Raw genomic sequence first — 17259 nt, forward strand, 5'->3', positions numbered from 1 at the left:
AAATATTTTTATTAGAATAACTGTCTACAAGACGAAATCACTCAACTTTTTTATTTAATTTTAATTTTAATTTTTTTTACTAATCTGTTTCGCTTTCTATGGAAATAATTGTCAAAGCCCTAAGAATCTCTTCAGCTGATTTCTTTCTGGTTGACCCAGATGCTTTTTGTAGTTTGAGCCCCGACAGCTATTTTCAATTATTTATATTCCATTCGCTATTATGCTTTTTAAACCGAACGAAAGAAAATGCAAAATTTTGACAGAGCGGCTTTACGCGACAAAAATGGCCGGAACACGTGGAAAAAAATTGTCACCGTTAAGAGAATTTCGAAATTCTTTAATAGAAAGTGACTTACTAATTTAACTGACAGTTGGAAATCCCCAGAAAGGAATGTTTACACAAAAAGTAGTCTCGCAATATGCAAGGTTGTTTGAAGATAAAGACCGATTTATTAGGTTATTATTACAGAGACAATTTACCATAAGGTTGTTTTGTAACTATTGTTTTTGTAGTTAATAGGGTTTATGTACATGATCTAGAAAGTCATTCCAAAACAATGACATTATGATTCAAGAAGAACACGGAACTTCAATTTCTAAGATTGATCTTTTCCAGCACTAATCGTAGTTTTATTTCAATTAGCGCTAAACTTAAATCATCCGCACAGATATCTTGCCTACTGGTATTCTGGCACTTGCTCATTCAAAATGACCGGCCAAGAAAGTTGAAGTAAACCAACATCTTCAAAATCCTCAGAAAAAAGTCAATTCAGACCGAACGACTTCATGTATATACCTAACTGGCAGCTCAAAGAATTTTTAAGGAAATTTGCATGACGGCTTAAACCATTATTTGGAATAATTATGGCTTAATGACCGTTTGATATATATATAATTCTAGGTACATATTTTGTAAACCTTTTTATAACATAGCTCGTAAATTTGTCTACTCAAATTCAATTGCGCGGGCGTACTTCATATTCCTTTTGTGCACGCTCATGACGTCAACAAACAAATCCCTCGAGGAAAAAAATTTTCCATCGGGTTGAAAGTGTTATAAAACAATTGGTTCATATGTCAGCTGTGCGTTCATCAAGATATGAAGCACTTGGGAAGTTTGGAGAGCACTCAAGAAGCTAGAGTTGCTCTCGGCTACGCCTCGACCAACTCTTACACATCTTTTGTGCTCTCCAAACTTTCCGCGTGCTTCATATCTCGATGAACGCACGCTGACGTATGAACCAATCGTTAATTTCTGTAGAGTGCTGTCGTTGAAATTTTCCCAAGAGGAAAAAGGATCAGATAGAAATAAGATCGAATTGATCACACGGAGCTTCTAGCTAATAAAGACAAAACACATCACGTAGCCACAGCTCTTTCATGACCATTGTGTTCGTGAAAACTTAACCCGTCCCCGCCTTGTTAAAGACCCGAAAACATATAATTAAAATCCTCTTTTTTACAATCAAAAGCAAGTTAACGTGTATTTTGAATGAGTATGCCTGAAATGGTTATTAGACGAAAAGATATGAAAATATATTGAGAGTAATGGAAAGAACAACATTCGTTTATTTTTTGACATGAGAAATAAACAGAGATATCAAAGAGGTGGGACATTAGGGTTTGACTGAATTAAGAAAATGGTTGATCGAGAACTGAAAGAAGTTTTGCGCTTTTTAAACTTCATCAATTCCTTCCTTAGCACAAGACGCAAGCATCTTTCTTCCAGAAATCTTTATGTTAAGAATAACTTTTGGATCCGTACCTGAAAAAGATTTTTTCCTTCAAATAACTAATTGTTGATTGGTTTTACAGAGTGGATGAAGCTTTCTTGAAAGAATAGTTCGGCTAAAACTGTGAGGTTTTTTCATAAGGTAAGTGCACTCTTTTACTGTTTTTCGATTTTTTCCAATGAATACAGTATGACGGTTCGCATGGAGGGAGCGAAATAACACAATTTTAAAGTTTGTCTAAATAATCCGCTGTGTTTTCTTTAAAAAGAGTAGAGGCAGCCTCCAGTTAACCACTGACTGAATAAGAACAGATCTCTCAAGAATGTCAGAAAACGTGAGTGCAACGATGAATGGAACACAGTCCATGTCGAGCTGCTTCAACCCCACGGCGAGAAGAATCGGTGAAACCTTTGCTTACTGCTTGCTATTTCTTGTTTCGGTGGTTGGAAATACCTTCATCGCAATTATTGTCTTCAAGACAAAAACTCTAAGAAAGCCTATTAATTCCTTGATTGTTAACATGGCCATGTCCGATATGCTTGTTCCGATTTTCCTTTTTCCTCGTGAATTGGTTTTGACATACACTCGCTCCTGGCTGATAGGCGGTCCGCTTGGTCAAGTGTTATGTAAGCTGAGTATCTATGCATCTAATCTGTCCTTTATTGTGTCTATTCAAAGCCTGGTTTTAATAGCGGTCGATCGATTTGGAGCTGTGATGTTTCCCCTTTGTTCCCCGCTGATTAATTTAAAGCGATGCCCGGTCTTCATTCTCGCCACCTGGTTCATCGCTATGGCTATCTTTTGCCCAAAGCTGTTCGCCTCGAAAGTTGTCGAGTCTCCAGAGGGGCTGGCGTGTGTGGCTGATTGGGAGGACGCATTAGGAGAGTCGTCGTCCTACAAAAACTTCGTTTTGGTGATGCAAGTTGTAATTTTTTATGTCCCTTTGGTTTTGATCACAATACTTTACTCTGCCATTACGTTAAAAATCAAATCCCAGAAGATTCCAAGAGAGCAATCAACTAACACAAGAGAAAAACGCTTGAAAAGAAAGCGAAATGTTCTTAAACTGTCCGTCGCCATTGTGTTGGGGTTTGCATTGTGCTGGCTGCCCCTAAGTATTGTTTGGTTCATGTTCTTCAACTCAGACCGAACAATAACATCATCTTGTGGCTTCTATTACTTCTGGTCTGTTTCCTTATTTCTAGCCAAGTCGAACTGTGCGATAAACCCTTGGATCTGTATATGCTTTGGTGGACATTATAGTCGAGGTCTCAAGAATATTCTCAGTTGCTCTTCTTTTGGTTCTGACGTTGATCGAGATGCACCGTAGTGTGACCCCCAGGACTCTAAAACTTTATTTCACCTAAGGAATAATTTTTTACTGAGTGTTTTAGTTTCAGATTACGATAAAGTCAGCAAGGTAATTAAAGATTCGAAAGTTACATTTTTTTAAATCATTAATTAACGAAAAATAAATAAACTTGTCAATAGAGAAGCTTTGTTCAAAGGTCAAACCGTTGTTTGAACTTTTGCACAACGAATGTTTTTGTGAGCTATATTAATCTGATCACCTAATTTAAGGACTTTATTTGAAATTTAGGAGTCTTTTGACCGAAACGTTACACATTAGGAGACACATATGATGTAGTGGACAAAAGACATCTAAAATGTTTATCAGTAGCTGAGTCGAGTTTGTATCATTACCATAATTGTCATGATATGAAATAGTATTCCCTTTCAAGATGACAATGCAGAATGGAAACACGATGTTAAATAAAATAAAGAAGCATCACTTTTCTTCTCGTCTGTGAAACAGGAAATCTATTTATTACTTGAAATTTTTTGATCCAATATTAACTGCCTCAAAGCCATCGAGAACTCCAGTTGCCTTAAACTTTCTTTTAATATCAGAAAGTCTTTTCTCAGGTGAATATCATGGTGAACAAACTTTTCAGAATCGGATCTACTCTCTTAACTTTAGGATTGGTTGCAAATGATTCGCAAAGTAATAGGATATTATACGACCGAGAAATACAGATTTGAAATAATTAATGCTGTCACTGATGAACCAAAGGGCACAATCTTGTCAGTTATTAGCTTGGTGATCCCCGCAGGCTAACGTTCAGTTGGACCGAACGATCTCCTGTTTCTTCCTGGTGAGCCGGCCACCTCAGGGGAAACTCAAAGAGACCTTTGACTTCTTCTCGTGTAAATCACTGGGAGATTGCGTTATACTCATCTTTCTTTAAGTTTGTAAAGATATCCGGGAGAAAGGTATGTAAAATAATGGTGATGAAATCGCTGTTCTTTTTCCTGAAGGACATGAAGCAATCCAGAGTTTTGGAGACGACGAGTTGTGATTTGCGTGTGGATAATGAGTTGTTTGGAAGGTGGATATTATGATTTCATTAAATCTTTTATTTCGGACTTTGTTATGATTTTTCAACAAGAGTGCTGCAACCTTTAAAAATGGCATTTTTGTGCATCTCCCTTGAGAGCCTAACTGCATGCAAAATTTGAAGGAGGGTTGAAAATTTGCATTTCCCAAGATGTTTGATTCTTACTGAGACTTGTTCTTAATTTCTATGTAGATAATCAGGTCTGAATATGATTTTATTATACAATTATGTAAATAATCCGCTGTACGCGTATTTTATGTCAATAGAGTATAGGTAGGTAATCTTCTGAGTCGCAAAACTGCCGGCTGAAGAAGATACTTATCTCTTTGTTGTGAGAATGTCAGCAAACGTGGCGGCAACTGGAATACAATCTATGGCGAGTTGCTCCAACCTCTCAGTAGAAAGAATTAGTTACACTTCTGCTTACTGTCTGGTATTTGCTGTTTCGCTGACTGGAAACGCCTTGATTGGAATTGTTGTGTACAAAACCCGAGGTCTGAGAAATCCCGTCAACTATTTTATTGCAAACATCGCCATATCTGATCTGCTGTTTCCTATTTTCCTGATCCCTCAGGTTTTAGTTCAGTTGAATACTAATACCTGGCTGATCGATGGTCCTCTTGGCCAAGCATTATGTAAGCTGTCTGGTTATTTAGTTGATGTGTCAAGTGCTGTGTCCATTCAGAGTCTCGTTACAATAGCAGTAGATCGATTTGGAGCTGTGGTATTTCCCCTTAGTTCCCCACTGATTAGTTCAAAGCGCTGTCGGTTCTTCATTCTCGCCACTCGGATCATCGCTATGGTTGTCTTCTGCCCATCCCTGTTTACTTGGAAAGTTGTGGAGCATCCAGAGGGGCTGGCGTGTGTGAGGCGGTGGAAAGCGGCAGTTGGAGAGTCTTCACTTAAAAAAACCTTTTCTGCCGCGATGACTATTATATATCTCTATTTTCCTTTGGTTTTTATTGGCATTCTGTACCTTATTATTGCTTTAAAAATAAAAACCAAAAGGATTATAGGCTTGCAATCGGTCAACGTTAGAGAACAACGTTAAAGAGAGAAAGAAATGTTCTGAAGATGTGCATTGCAATTGTATTGGTGTTCGCAGTATGTTGGGGGTGCCATTCAGCATTTGGTGGCTGTTGTTCCTCTATTCTTCAGTCAGAACAATATCATCGTGTGGCTTTCAATTCTTTGGGGTTATTGCCGTATTTGTGGAAACTATCGTCAAGGTCTTAAAAATCTCTTCAGTTGCTTCTCTGTTGGTCAAACGCTTAATCAAATTACACCTTGGTTTGATTCCCAAGCTATTTTCTTAAATTATTCACGCCCACAAAGGGATTAATTTCTTGATAAACTCCATCAAAAATCTATTTTTGATTTGCTAATGATTGTAAGGTAAATATTATCATCTGTTTTTATTTATAAAAAATTTGACCGGGCCGTTTGCATGGCATGTAACAGACTTCAGAGATTGGTTTCGTCACTCGTTATGTTATCAGTCGAAATAAAAAAGAGGTACAATAAATAAAAAAAATTTAGTGAAATCCACAAGACCATATCACTGTTTTGTCTGATGAATAGAAGTACACCAACCACCAGATACTGAGTGGCAGCCAGCCCATTGTAAATGCTGACACGATAGCAATAGAGATCTTCAGGATGATTTTCTCTCTCTTTATACGTTGTCCTCTTCTGCTGACTGATTGTTCGCCCGCAGTTTTCTGAGATTTGATTGTTATAGCGATGGTTAGGTAAAGTATGGTGATCAAAACTAATGGGACATAAAAGACAACGGCGATCATCGCCACAGTATAGTGTTTGAAGTAGGGAGACCACAATGGCGTACATACCAGACCGTCTGGATACTCCAAAACTTTGAAGAAGAACAAAACGGGGCACCTGACAACCATGGCAATGACCCAAGTGGCGAGAATGAAGAACCGGCACTGGTTTGAACTGATCAGTGGGGAACGGAGGGGAAAAACCACAGTTCCAAATCGATCGACTGCGATAAGAACCAGCATCTGAGATGAAACAAGAATGGAGACTTCTATTGAGAAGGAGGCAAGCTTACACAATGCTTGGCCGAGAGGACCGCTGACCAACCAGGAGCTGCTGATGAACAATAAAGCTACGTCACGAGGAAGCATGGAAATCGGATACACCAGATCTGACATGGCCATGTTTACAATAAAAAAGTTGACTGGCTTTTTCAAGGATTTCTTCTTGTAGACAATTTTTCCAATAAGGATGTTTCCAACTAATGAAACTAGAAATACCGGAAAAAATGCAGCACTGTGAGCGATCCTTAGTACTTCGTAATCAAAGTAGGACAATACAGTCTGTGTTCCATTTATCATTACAGTCTCATCTACCGACATTCTTGGGACTGAGATACCAGTTCTTCTTCAGAGCAGTTTTCAGGAGGCTATCTATATTCTCAATAAAGAAAACAAAGCTGATTACTAACAAATAACATTTAACATGAGAGTTATTGTTACCACCTTCATAAAAATACTTAGTAGTAAGACGATCAGTGGTGAAATCAGTTTTAGAGAATTATAAATTGATATACAAAAGAAAGAAACGAATCCTTGTGTCCAAAGACACTTATAACAGTTGCTTAGCACGGTTTCTAAAAGGAGTCAACCGAAAACATTTCATTCAGTCTCTGAAAAGTATCATGAGTTATTCATTGCCCAAAACCGTGTATAAAGTAGTAGAAAAACAGCTTCGCATACCTTGTCTTTGTAGCGTGACTGAATCTCTTGTGAGTTTTGGCGAAGGTTCGTTCAAAAGATAAATCCACTAAGTACAACAATGAACGACCGCACGTTTGGAGGAAACAGATGATATTTTTCTCGAGACGTAGATCCAGGAGTTATGCCCTACAAAATGACAGACGATGTGAATCGGATACCTCCCAAAATCGAGAGTCTCAAAACCTTTTATCCGATCTCGAAACTGAATCTCGTTAATATTTGTGATGACTTTCAAAATCTCGGTCACTCTGCTTTTATTTACTAAAAGTTTGAGTTCAGAGCCAAAGATTGGTTAAAAAAGGGGAAATTATCGTTTGCCTGAAACAAGTTCAGGGATACGGTTTATCAAAACCGATATTTATTCGTTTTCACTCTCTCGTCCTTTTGTTCTTCCTTGTTTCACCGCGGGGACTGAAATTTTTCGCTCGACGATGTTTACATTTTGAATAGCTAGCCTCGCCGAAGCACAGAAGCTTGATGAGTGTATGCAGTCGATTCTATTAAAGCAACAGAGATATCATATTTGCTGTAATCCTCCAAAATATCTTGAGTAAAATTAGAAGAGAAGGCTAATCTTGTTCACGGCTTGTGCGAATTTTTGTCGTTTAAAAGTGCAAAAAGCTGAAAGCAGACGGAAAAACGTTGCATAGTCGCCTTTTGCAATACTATTTGCCGTTAACGTCACGCTTAAACTTCTCTGTTTTAGAACAACTTCCTTTCTCATAGAAAGCTCAAAGAATTTTCAAGGAAATTTGCATGACGGCTTAAAACTCTTCAATATTTAAATACATTTCTCTAAAATTGTTGTTTTCACCATTTACCAATCATACCAAAAGGTTAGAAAAAATTATAGAATTCAAAATCTTTTTTTGAGTACAGACTATAAGTCGAAATTAACTGAAAGTAAAATGATATCTGAAGATACTTAGTTAATCAATTTTTAATGTATACGTAGACAGTCGTCTCTACTTTATTTAAATAGGGTTTAGGCAGCCTTTCAATTAAGAACTCTTGGCATACGACTAAGGACTCTGACGAAATTTATGAATTCATTAATATTATCAGTATATATGTAAACAATCACCTGTGTTTTCTTTCATAAAGCATAGGTAGGATTCAGAGTCAGACAGAGAACTGTTGGCCGAAGGAAAAACCGATAATCGGATGCCGCAAAGGGACTAAGACTTTTTTCTTTGTCGCACGCTCGTGACAAGACGAAAACATCTTTCTTCCAGAAATTTATATGTCGAGAATAACTTTTGGATCCGTACCTGAATAAGATTGTTTCCCCCAAACGACCAAACGTTGATTGGTTTTACAGAGTGGATGCAGCTATTTTGAAAGAGTAACTCGGTAAAAACTGTGAGTCAGCTTTGTTTTCTTTACTGAGGATATAGGTAGCTTCCTGAGGACTGCTCTGAAGAAGAACTAGTATTTCAGCTCCAAGAATGACGGTGAATGAGACTGCTGTGGTAAATGAAACACAGAGCGTGTCGTCCTGCTTTGATTACGAAGTACTAAGGATCGCTTACATCGCTGTCTTTTTTCCGATATCTCTAATTTCATTGGTTGGAAACATCTTTATTGGAATAATTGTCTACAAGACGAAATCCCTGAAAAAGCCAGTCAACTATTTTATTGCAAACATGGCCATGTCAGATCTGGTGTATCCGATTTCCATGCTTCCTCGTGATATAGCTTCATTATTCATCAGCGACTCCTGGTTGGTCAGCGGTCCTCTCGGGCAGGCATTGTGTAAGCTTGCCTCCTTCTCAATAGAAGTCTCCACTGTTGTTTCATCTCAGAGTCTGGTTCTTATCGCAGTCGATCGATTTGGAACTGTAGTTTTTCCCCTCCGTTCCCCACTGATCAGTTTAAACAAGTGCCGCTTCTTCATTCTCGCCACTTGGATCATTGCCATGGTTGTTAGGTGCCCGATTCTGTTCTTCTTTGAGGTTTTAGAGTATCCAGACGGGCTGGAATGTACGCCGCTGTGGTCTCCGTACCTCAAACACTATACTGTGGCAATGATCGCCGTCGTCTTTTATGTCCCATTAATATTGATCACCATACTTTACCTTACCATCGCTTTAACAATCAAATCTCAGAAAACTGCGGGCGAACAATCAGTCAGCGGGAGAGAACAACGTTTAAAGAGAGCGAAAATCGTTGGGAAGACCTCTATTGCTATCGTGTCAGCATTTTCAATGGGCTGGCTGCCACTCAGTATCTGGTGGTTGGTGTACTTCTATTCATCAGACAAAACAGTGATATGGTCTTGTGGATTTCATTATTTCACGCAGATTGTCCGATTTTTGATGTACTCATACTGTGCTGTAAACCCCTGTATCTGTTTTATATTCATTGAACATTACCGCCAGGGTCTTAAAAATTTCCTCAGTTGTTTCTCTACGGCGCCCAGGGCGCCATAATCAAGTTGCACCGCCGTAGTTTAAGCCCCGCACTATAACAGTACAATAGTCGAACTTGTATTCAGCGGTCACAATATAAGTTGACCGCTTAATTCAAGTTCAGTTGTACTGCTTCAGAGAGTCAGTAAACGGAGTACTTTCAACAGGGAAGTTTGGTGTTATAAATAAATTAACAAGTTAGTGAAATTAACTCCACGAAAAGATGTACAAGACTTAAGGCAAGAAGCGTATTTCTCTCTTAATGGATTTCAATATAAACTAACTAATTAAAGCTAGATTTAGTTGCTTTGTCTATTCAGTTCTTATATTAAAAGTTTGGGTTCAGAGCCAAAGATTGGTTAAAAAAACCGAGGGAAATTAACGTTTGCCTAAAACAACTTCAGCGATAAGGTTCATCGAAACCGATATTTATTCTTTTTTACTCTTTCGTCCTTTTGTTCTTCTTTGATAGTCATATTACTTGTACTTTGGTTTTACCGCGGGGACTGAATTTTGTTGCTCAGCGATGTTTACATTTTGAATAGATGGCCTCGCCGAAGCACAGAAGGTTAATGAGCGTATGCGGTCGTTTAAGTCGGTTTAAGCAACGGAGATATGATCTTTGCTCGAATACAGAAACAAGATTAAAGGATAAATTTACATCGTAAGCCATATGAATTCTGTCATGTAAATTTGTTAAATTATTACAAGTTCTCCTGGTGACTTATGAAACCATACCATTTTTCTCGCATATAGGAAATCGGCTTTGTCCCGGCTGTTTCCTTCCCTTTTATTACAACTTCGTGACAGTTTTCTTTAAAACTCCAACCAGTCTACTGAGCAACAAGACTAATGAGTAAGCTCAGGCTGGATTAAACTTTCAATGGCAACATAATTGAAAATAAATTCTGAATTGAAAAGAACATTGTAGATCTTTTCGCTACCAGCTGTCAACCGTTATTCTATATCAGTAAACATCTGCGGCTGGGCTATTTCTGGAGCCATTGGAACAATATTGATAATGATTTTAAAAACTCATATAAGATGGGCTCCTGCTCATAAACTTGAGAAATTGTCCCTTTTGCCGACAATATTTGAAAAAGCATATCAATTGCCTAATTTCGGACAACGGCTGATTCCAATTATACTTTTCTTAAGACTGTCAATTTTCTAAAATTTTCCTAGGTATGTTCATTAGTTAAACATGTGAAAATTTGATTGATCTATACAGGATGGATAGGTTGTGTTTTCATCCAGCAGAGTTTAAGTACCCACCGCAAGGCTGTTGGCGGAAGAAAAACCTGATCTCTTGGCATCGAAAAAATGTGGCCAAACGTGACTGAAATGATGAATGGAACACAGTCCACGTCGAGCTGCTTCAACCTCACAGCAAAAAGAATTGGTGAAACTTTAGCCTACTGTCTGCTGTTTATTGTGTCGCTGGCTGCGAAGACCTTCATTAGAATGATTGTCTATAGGGCGAAAACTCTGAGAACACCAATCAAAATTTTGGTTGTAAACATGGCAATCTCCGATCTGTTGTTTCCGATTTTCCACTTTCCTAAAATTTCTGTAAAGATAAACACAGCTGGCCACTGGCCAAGCGATGAGTAAACTGAGTTCCTTTGCTACAGATTTCTCAGCTTTAGAGTCAGTTCAGAGCCTGCTGTTGATCGCAGTGGATCGATTTGGGACTGTAGTATTCCCTCTCCGTTTCCGTGGATCATCACCATGGCTACATTCATCCCGTATCTGCTCGCGTTCAAACTGGTCGAATATCATCATGAGTACAAGTGTGTGCAGCAATGGATGCATGTTTTAGATGATTCCTCGTCGATGACAAAATACTTTATGGCACTTTTTATTGCATTTTTTTATATTCCCTTCGTTCTGATGTTTATTCTATATCTTGCGATTTTTTTGAAACTGAAGTCCCAGAGAGGACCAGGCGAACACTCGATGAACGCTCAAATTCAGCGCTGAAGCTTTCCATTGCTATTGTGTTAGGGTTCGCTGTAAGCTGGATTCCATTCAGTATTTTTACATTGGTACGTTTGTTTGCAGATAAAATCAATACTACAATGTCTTGTGGAATCAAACAGTTATTCGAGCAAGTTGCTCTGCTACTGAGTCGAACAAGCAGCGCTGTGAACCCCTGCATCTGTTTTATTTTCAGTGGACATTATCGCCAAGGTCTTAAGAATCTCCTCGGCTGCTTTTGAGTTTCCAGGGCTAATAAAGATGCAGTGTAACATCATAGCAGCCGCTTTGGAATATAATAAGAATTGTTTGTAAACTGAACTGAAACTAAATTAAATACATCGTTATAAGAAGTAAAGAAAATCCACACTAAGGGGTTTAGAAACGAATCTGTTGCCGAAAAAACATTTTTTTCCTAGGGGTGTACCGTTGATATGCATTAAGGAATCCTGTCAACGTTGCATTAGAAACAACCATGAATAAAACATATTAATCAAGTAGTATCTGATAAAATCTTACAGTCATGTGCATTGGAAAGGGTTTTAATTCCTGTCGGATATAGAATATCATCTTCATTTGGATTATATTATAAATACTAACAGAATACAGGGAGAAACATCATTTTATCAATCACTTTATCGTAGATATGACCATATCAGATGTATTAATCCAAATTTTCTAGATTTTCTTTTTTTGTGAGGAAACATTTACTGTGCATCATATATTGCTTACTTCTGGTAAGAATACAATGTGAGAAAGTTTTTAATTTGGCCTCGTTTGTTCAAACAGGTGCTCATACTGGTAAAACATTAGCAAACACTTACATGGAGATTCAGAAATAGGACGCGATATGCTGGCGACATCATGACGCATTATCAAATAGTTGATTCTCTCAATCGTATATTGTGGGTGGAAAAATATCTGAAAGAGGAAAGCGACTGACAAGAGAATATAAACATTTAATATTCCCTTGCTACTGATTAAACAATTCTGTTCGAAAAGATAAAGGGGTAAGTTTCTAAAGAAACTGTGGTGCTGCGTCGGTGGGAGAGTATAGCAGGTAATTTAGTGTTAACAACTTGGTTGAAAACGTAAATTAGCCACCGTAAAGGGTAAAAAAGCTGACGTTTCGAGCGTTAGCCCTTTTTTACCCTTTACGGTGGCTAATTTACGTTTTCAACCCAGTTGTTAACACTAAATTACCTGTTCAAAAAGAGTCCGCTTGTTGACGTCTGTCAGATCTCTTTTCTTTATTTCGATTAGTAACATTTAGTAAATAAAGTTTCCTTGTCTTCCCTCCCCCTTAATTTCTTCATGAATCTCGCCTGTCGGAGGCCTACAGTCAGCAAAGATAGGCGAGGAGGCAGGCGCATAAAAGATGGCACGCAGAGGTTTCCTTGAACGTAGTTTCGTTTTATATTTCTTAATTGAAAGAAGAGAAAGGGCTGCCAATGTTCCATGACTCACTTATTTAGTACAAGATTGTCGAGAAATCATGACTAGTTAATGAGATGAAAGAGATCACGGATTCTTTTACACTTTACCCCCCTATAATTCTGATTAAGATTTCATATATAATATAAACATATTCAAATTAAATAAAGACAGACGAAAAGATATGAACATGTTCAAATAAAGACAGACGGAACTTAATCACTTCTTACTACAGGCTTCAGATGACACCCAGTTTTCATGGAGCATAATGGGGGACGAATTTTAAAAATGTCTTTTTCCTTTACACTTTGGTCGTCAGAATCAAGAAAATGTCAGATCTGTGAAATAAAGTCATCTGTGTCGGAAATTCGCTCTTGTGTAATTGTATGAGAATTTCCCAAATGCTTCTGGTGGAAAAAGAAACATTATCTATTCATCAGACAAAACAGTGATATGGTCTTGTGGATTTTAATATTTCACGGAGATTGTCCGATTTTTTATGTATTCATACTGTGCTGTAAACCCCTGCATTTGTTTTATTTCCATTGGACATTACCGCCAGGGTCTTAAAAATCTCTTCAGTCTCCATAGCGCTAAGGGCTAATCAGGTTGCGCCGCCGTAGCTAGGCCCCGCACTATAAAATGCTCATCAGTCGCAATCAAGGATAAATTTCGTACTGACCGTTTTAATCAGAACTTAAGGAAAGTCAAGTTTACAGTAAAAAAATATCTTTTTAGTAAAAGTTCTTAGTTGAATAACAAAGGTGAACTTTGTCGATTGTCAGTTTGATGTTTTTAAAAACTATGATGATAAAGACGTTCATTGGTCCCTCTTGAAACTGATCGCTCATTTGCATTCAGCGGCATGTCAAAAAAGCAGAAGAAGATAAGAAGCCAGGTATAAAAGCTTAATTTTTTATCACGGAAAATCTTGTTAAACTCAAGAAACTTTATAGGAGTTTTGGTGACGAAAATAAATTAACAAGTTAGTGAAATTAACTCCCCGAAAAGATGTACAAGACATAAAGCAAGAAGCGTATTCCTTTCTGAATGGACTTCAGTATAAACTAACTAATTCAAGCAAAATTACGCTGCTTTGTCTGTTCATGCAGTTCTTATTTTAAAAGTTGGGTTCAGAGCCAAAGGTTGGTTAAAAAAAGGGAAATTATCGTTCGGCCTAAAACAACCTTAGGGATGCGGTTCATCGAGACCGATATTTATTCTTTTTTTTACTCTTTCGTCTTTTTGTTCTTCTTTGATAGTCATATCACCTGTACTTTGGTTTTACCGCGGAGACTGAAATTTGCCGCTCGGCGATGTTTACATTTTGACTAGATGGACTTGCCGAGGCACATATGGTTGATGAGCCAATGCAGTCGTTTAAGTCAACTATTTATCTCCATTTGCTATTATGCTTTTTAAATCGAAAGAAAGAAAATGCAAAATTTGTACAGAGCGGCTTTACGATACAAATGGCCGGAATACTTTGAAATTCGTTAAATAGAAAGTGACTTATTAATTGAGCTGACAGTTGGAAATTCCCAAAAAGGAATGTTTACACGAAAAGGAGTCTCGCAATATGCAAAGGTGTTTGAAGATAAAGAGATAATTTACCGTAAGGTTGTTTTGTAGCTATTGTTTTTGTAGTTAAATAGGGCGAATGAAAGGTTTGTTATTATCTAAAAAGTTATTTCAAAACAGTCACAACATGAATCAAGAAGAACATGGAACTTCAATTTCTAAGATTGATCTTTTCCAGCACTAGTCATTTCAGTTGGCGCTAAACTTAAATGATTCGCTCAGCTGAAGGGAAGTTCGTAAACAAAGTACCATCAGGCACAAGCTTATTAGATTCAAATTGCTAACTAGGGTTGAGCCCTGTGCATAAAAATTATGTGTAAATACCGTGGCTTTGACATATTTCATCGGCAGGTCTTTCAAAAGACATAGTAATTAGGCGGCGTTTTCAATGCAAACACCCATAGGGGGTCTTTTTCCGTTGACGTGTTCAGTTCACAAACGTCTTACAACCAAATGACCACTGAGAAAAATAAAAATTACTGAAACCATCAATTCGTACCACTAAAGATCTTAATATGTGAACTGGAATCGGGAAACTTCGATTACATGCTGTATTTCAAAACGCAATACGTTTTGACCTTAAACAATCCTGGCGGCAAGAACATGTAGTTTAACAAATGAATTTATGTTTTTAGTTGGGGTTTTGCGAAGTCTACAAATGGGTAGATGTGTTTATCGTCACTAACGGCGCCGCATCTCAACTTCAGCATAACGTATGAGAGCGGTGTCGAGTTCCAAATTTGCCGTCGGGGTTTCCGTTCTCAGTGAACGCAAATTTTTGGTCATTTCACGTTGATGTTTTGCAGAGGACAGCTAAAAAAATGTAGGAAATTTTAAAAGGCACGTACTGAGCTATTTGTTCTACCCATTAGATCTTTTGTTTTGCTCCGTCCTCTTCGGGGCCGTCTGAGTATGAGCATATTTCTGAGTTCGTAAAAGTAATGCCAGATCAGATGGGATATTACAGAGAAGTAGATCATTCACTTAATTCACATCTATGACCATCTATGGCTTAAAAATGAATTTTTAATTTACACTCCAAACTATTGTAATGTTTTTACAAGCTCCAGTTTATCAAACTCTATTATATTTCTTTCAATTCTCCTCCTGCTTTTTCTTTTACTTTTCTTTCGAATTTTTATTTTCTTCTTCTAGATTCTCAGTTTTTGTTTTTTACAAGTTAGTGCTACATCTATAGTTCCTCAATTCAACTTTAGGAAGTTCAACTCGATTAGTCCTGTACAAACAGCTGAGGATATTTCTAAGCCCCTGACGATAATTTCCACTGAAAATGAAACAGATCCAAGGATTTATAGCACAGTTTGATTGAGCAAGAAAATAACCAATATGTTCAAAGTATTGGAAACTACAAGATGATATCAAAATTTTGTCTGATGAATAGAAGCTTAGCAACATCCGGATGGCGGTAGGCATCCAGCACAATGTGAACACCAACACGACCGCAACAGACATCTTCAAAACATTTCTGTCTCTCTTCAAACGTTGCTCTCTTACATTTACTGATTGCTCGCCTGGGATCTTCTGGGATTTAATTTTGAGCACAATGGTGACGTAGAGTATGGCGATCAAAACTAAAGGAGTAAACCAAAATACAACGCTCAATGCCAAAATGTAGCTTTTAAAGGGCAATAAATCTCCAAACGCGTCCTTCCATCGCAGCTCACACGCTGACCCATTTCGACTCTCGACAAGTTTCCAGGCAAACAGTTCTGGGGACTTGATAGCGACGGAGATGATCCAAGTGGCGAGAATAAAGAAACGACACAACTTAGTACTGATAAAGGGAGAACGGAAAGGAAATACCACAGCTCCAAAACGATCAACAGCCATCATAACCAGGCTTTGTATAGACACAAGAGTGGAAACGTCGATTGAGTAAGAAAAAATTTTGCACATCGCTTCGCCGAAAGGCCCGTCGATCAGCCAGAAATCGACGTACAACCCGGTCACAATACGTGGAAACAGGAAAATCGGAAATAGAAGATCGGACATGGCCATGTTTAGAATGAAAAAGTTGATGGGTTTTCTTAGGGTTTTCGTCTTGTATACTACCAGTGCGATGAAGATGTTTCCAATCAGCGAGGCTACGAAGAGCGCACACAGAACTGTGGTTGTACCGGCTTTGGCTGCTGTTGAATCAAAGCAGCTCGTTTCTCGTGTTCCATTTGTGGTTGCGTTTACTTCTGTCAACATTTTTGTTGCTCAGAGATCCTGAGTGTCTTCCTCAGGTAGCACTTCTCTCGCGGGTTCTTTCACTCTATTTAAAAATATGTTTGCTACACTCGATTCAAGGAAAAACGTCTGATCATTAACATATTACATTCTAAGCATCCCCAGCAACGGAGATATCATATGTGCTGTAATCCTCCAAAACATCTTGAGTAGAATTAGAAAATAATACTGATCTTGTTCATGGCTTGTGTGAATTTTTTTCGTTTCAAAATACAAAAAGCAGACGGGAAAACGTTGTTGAAGTCCTAAATGTAATATCTGTCCTAAATGTAATAAAGTCCTAAATGTAATAACATTTGGTCCTAAATGTAATAAACTCCTAAATGTAATAACATTTAGTCCTAAATGTAATAAGCCACCAATGCAATCGTTCAACTCCTTCAGTGCATATTTGTTATGGCGGACATCCACACTGAGATGTTAGTGACAGCTGTTGCACCAAAAAAAACCGCTGACCAGTACACATGTCACATTACGGGCTCGCTGATATCAACCAGCGTCTTTTTACTTGCTAGACATCATGGTTCATAAAGCGGTTTATTGATCGAGTTGAAGAAAATCATTTCCAGCCCAAAGTGGGCTAGTGCTTGGCTGGAAGCTTAATAGGATGGAATAGATTGGTACGAGATTATTAATTTTTTGGAAAAGACATTGACTACAATTGATGATGAACTAGCTTGCTTTTGTTGATGTTATCGTTCGTGTT

General features: G+C 37.9%; 5 protein-coding genes across 5 annotated transcripts; 3 read left to right on the forward strand and 2 right to left on the reverse strand.

The window, feature by feature from the left end:
* Positions 1 to 2055: 2055 nt before the first annotated feature.
* Positions 2056 to 3079, forward strand: LOC131791741 (substance-K receptor-like). Its single transcript, XM_059109121.2, has one exon. The coding sequence runs from the start codon at positions 2056 to 2058 to the stop codon at positions 3061 to 3063; it is 1008 nt and encodes a 335-aa protein (XP_058965104.2). The 3' UTR covers positions 3064 to 3079.
* A 1390-nt stretch (positions 3080 to 4469) lies between these two features.
* LOC131791740 (neuropeptide FF receptor 1-like) lies at positions 4470 to 5183 on the forward strand. Its single transcript, XM_059109120.2, has one exon. It carries the CDS (start codon positions 4470 to 4472, stop codon positions 5181 to 5183), a length of 714 nt encoding a protein of 237 aa, XP_058965103.2.
* A 484-nt stretch (positions 5184 to 5667) lies between these two features.
* LOC131798690 (RYamide receptor-like) lies at positions 5668 to 6513 on the reverse strand. The gene has a single exon (XM_059116365.2). It carries the CDS (start codon positions 6511 to 6513, stop codon positions 5668 to 5670), a length of 846 nt encoding a protein of 281 aa, XP_058972348.1.
* Positions 6514 to 8342: 1829 nt separating this feature from the next.
* On the forward strand, positions 8343 to 9326 carry LOC131798682 (RYamide receptor-like). Its single transcript, XM_059116359.2, has one exon. It carries the CDS (start codon positions 8343 to 8345, stop codon positions 9324 to 9326), a length of 984 nt encoding a protein of 327 aa, XP_058972342.2.
* A 6147-nt stretch (positions 9327 to 15473) lies between these two features.
* LOC131798683 (RYamide receptor-like) lies at positions 15474 to 16514 on the reverse strand. The gene has a single exon (XM_066172829.1). The coding sequence runs from the start codon at positions 16512 to 16514 to the stop codon at positions 15474 to 15476; it is 1041 nt and encodes a 346-aa protein (XP_066028926.1).
* Between the last annotated feature and the right edge of the window lie 745 nt (positions 16515 to 17259).

This window comes from Pocillopora verrucosa, chromosome 10 (genome assembly GCF_036669915.1).
Source record: "Pocillopora verrucosa isolate sample1 chromosome 10, ASM3666991v2, whole genome shotgun sequence".
Taxonomy (NCBI): Eukaryota; Metazoa; Cnidaria; class Anthozoa; order Scleractinia; family Pocilloporidae; genus Pocillopora; species Pocillopora verrucosa.

Bases quoted from the DNA above. Each gene is read 5' to 3' on its own strand.
- LOC131791740 (XM_059109120.2), top strand. From the start codon at position 4,470: ATGTCAGCAAACGTGGCGGCAACTGGAATACAATCTATGGCGAGTTGC.
- LOC131798683 (XM_066172829.1), bottom strand. From the start codon at position 16,514: ATGTTGACAGAAGTAAACGCAACCACAAATGGAACACGAGAAACGAGC.
- LOC131798682 (XM_059116359.2), top strand. From the start codon at position 8,343: ATGACGGTGAATGAGACTGCTGTGGTAAATGAAACACAGAGCGTGTCG.
- LOC131798690 (XM_059116365.2), bottom strand. From the start codon at position 6,513: ATGTCGGTAGATGAGACTGTAATGATAAATGGAACACAGACTGTATTG.
- LOC131791741 (XM_059109121.2), top strand. From the start codon at position 2,056: ATGTCAGAAAACGTGAGTGCAACGATGAATGGAACACAGTCCATGTCG.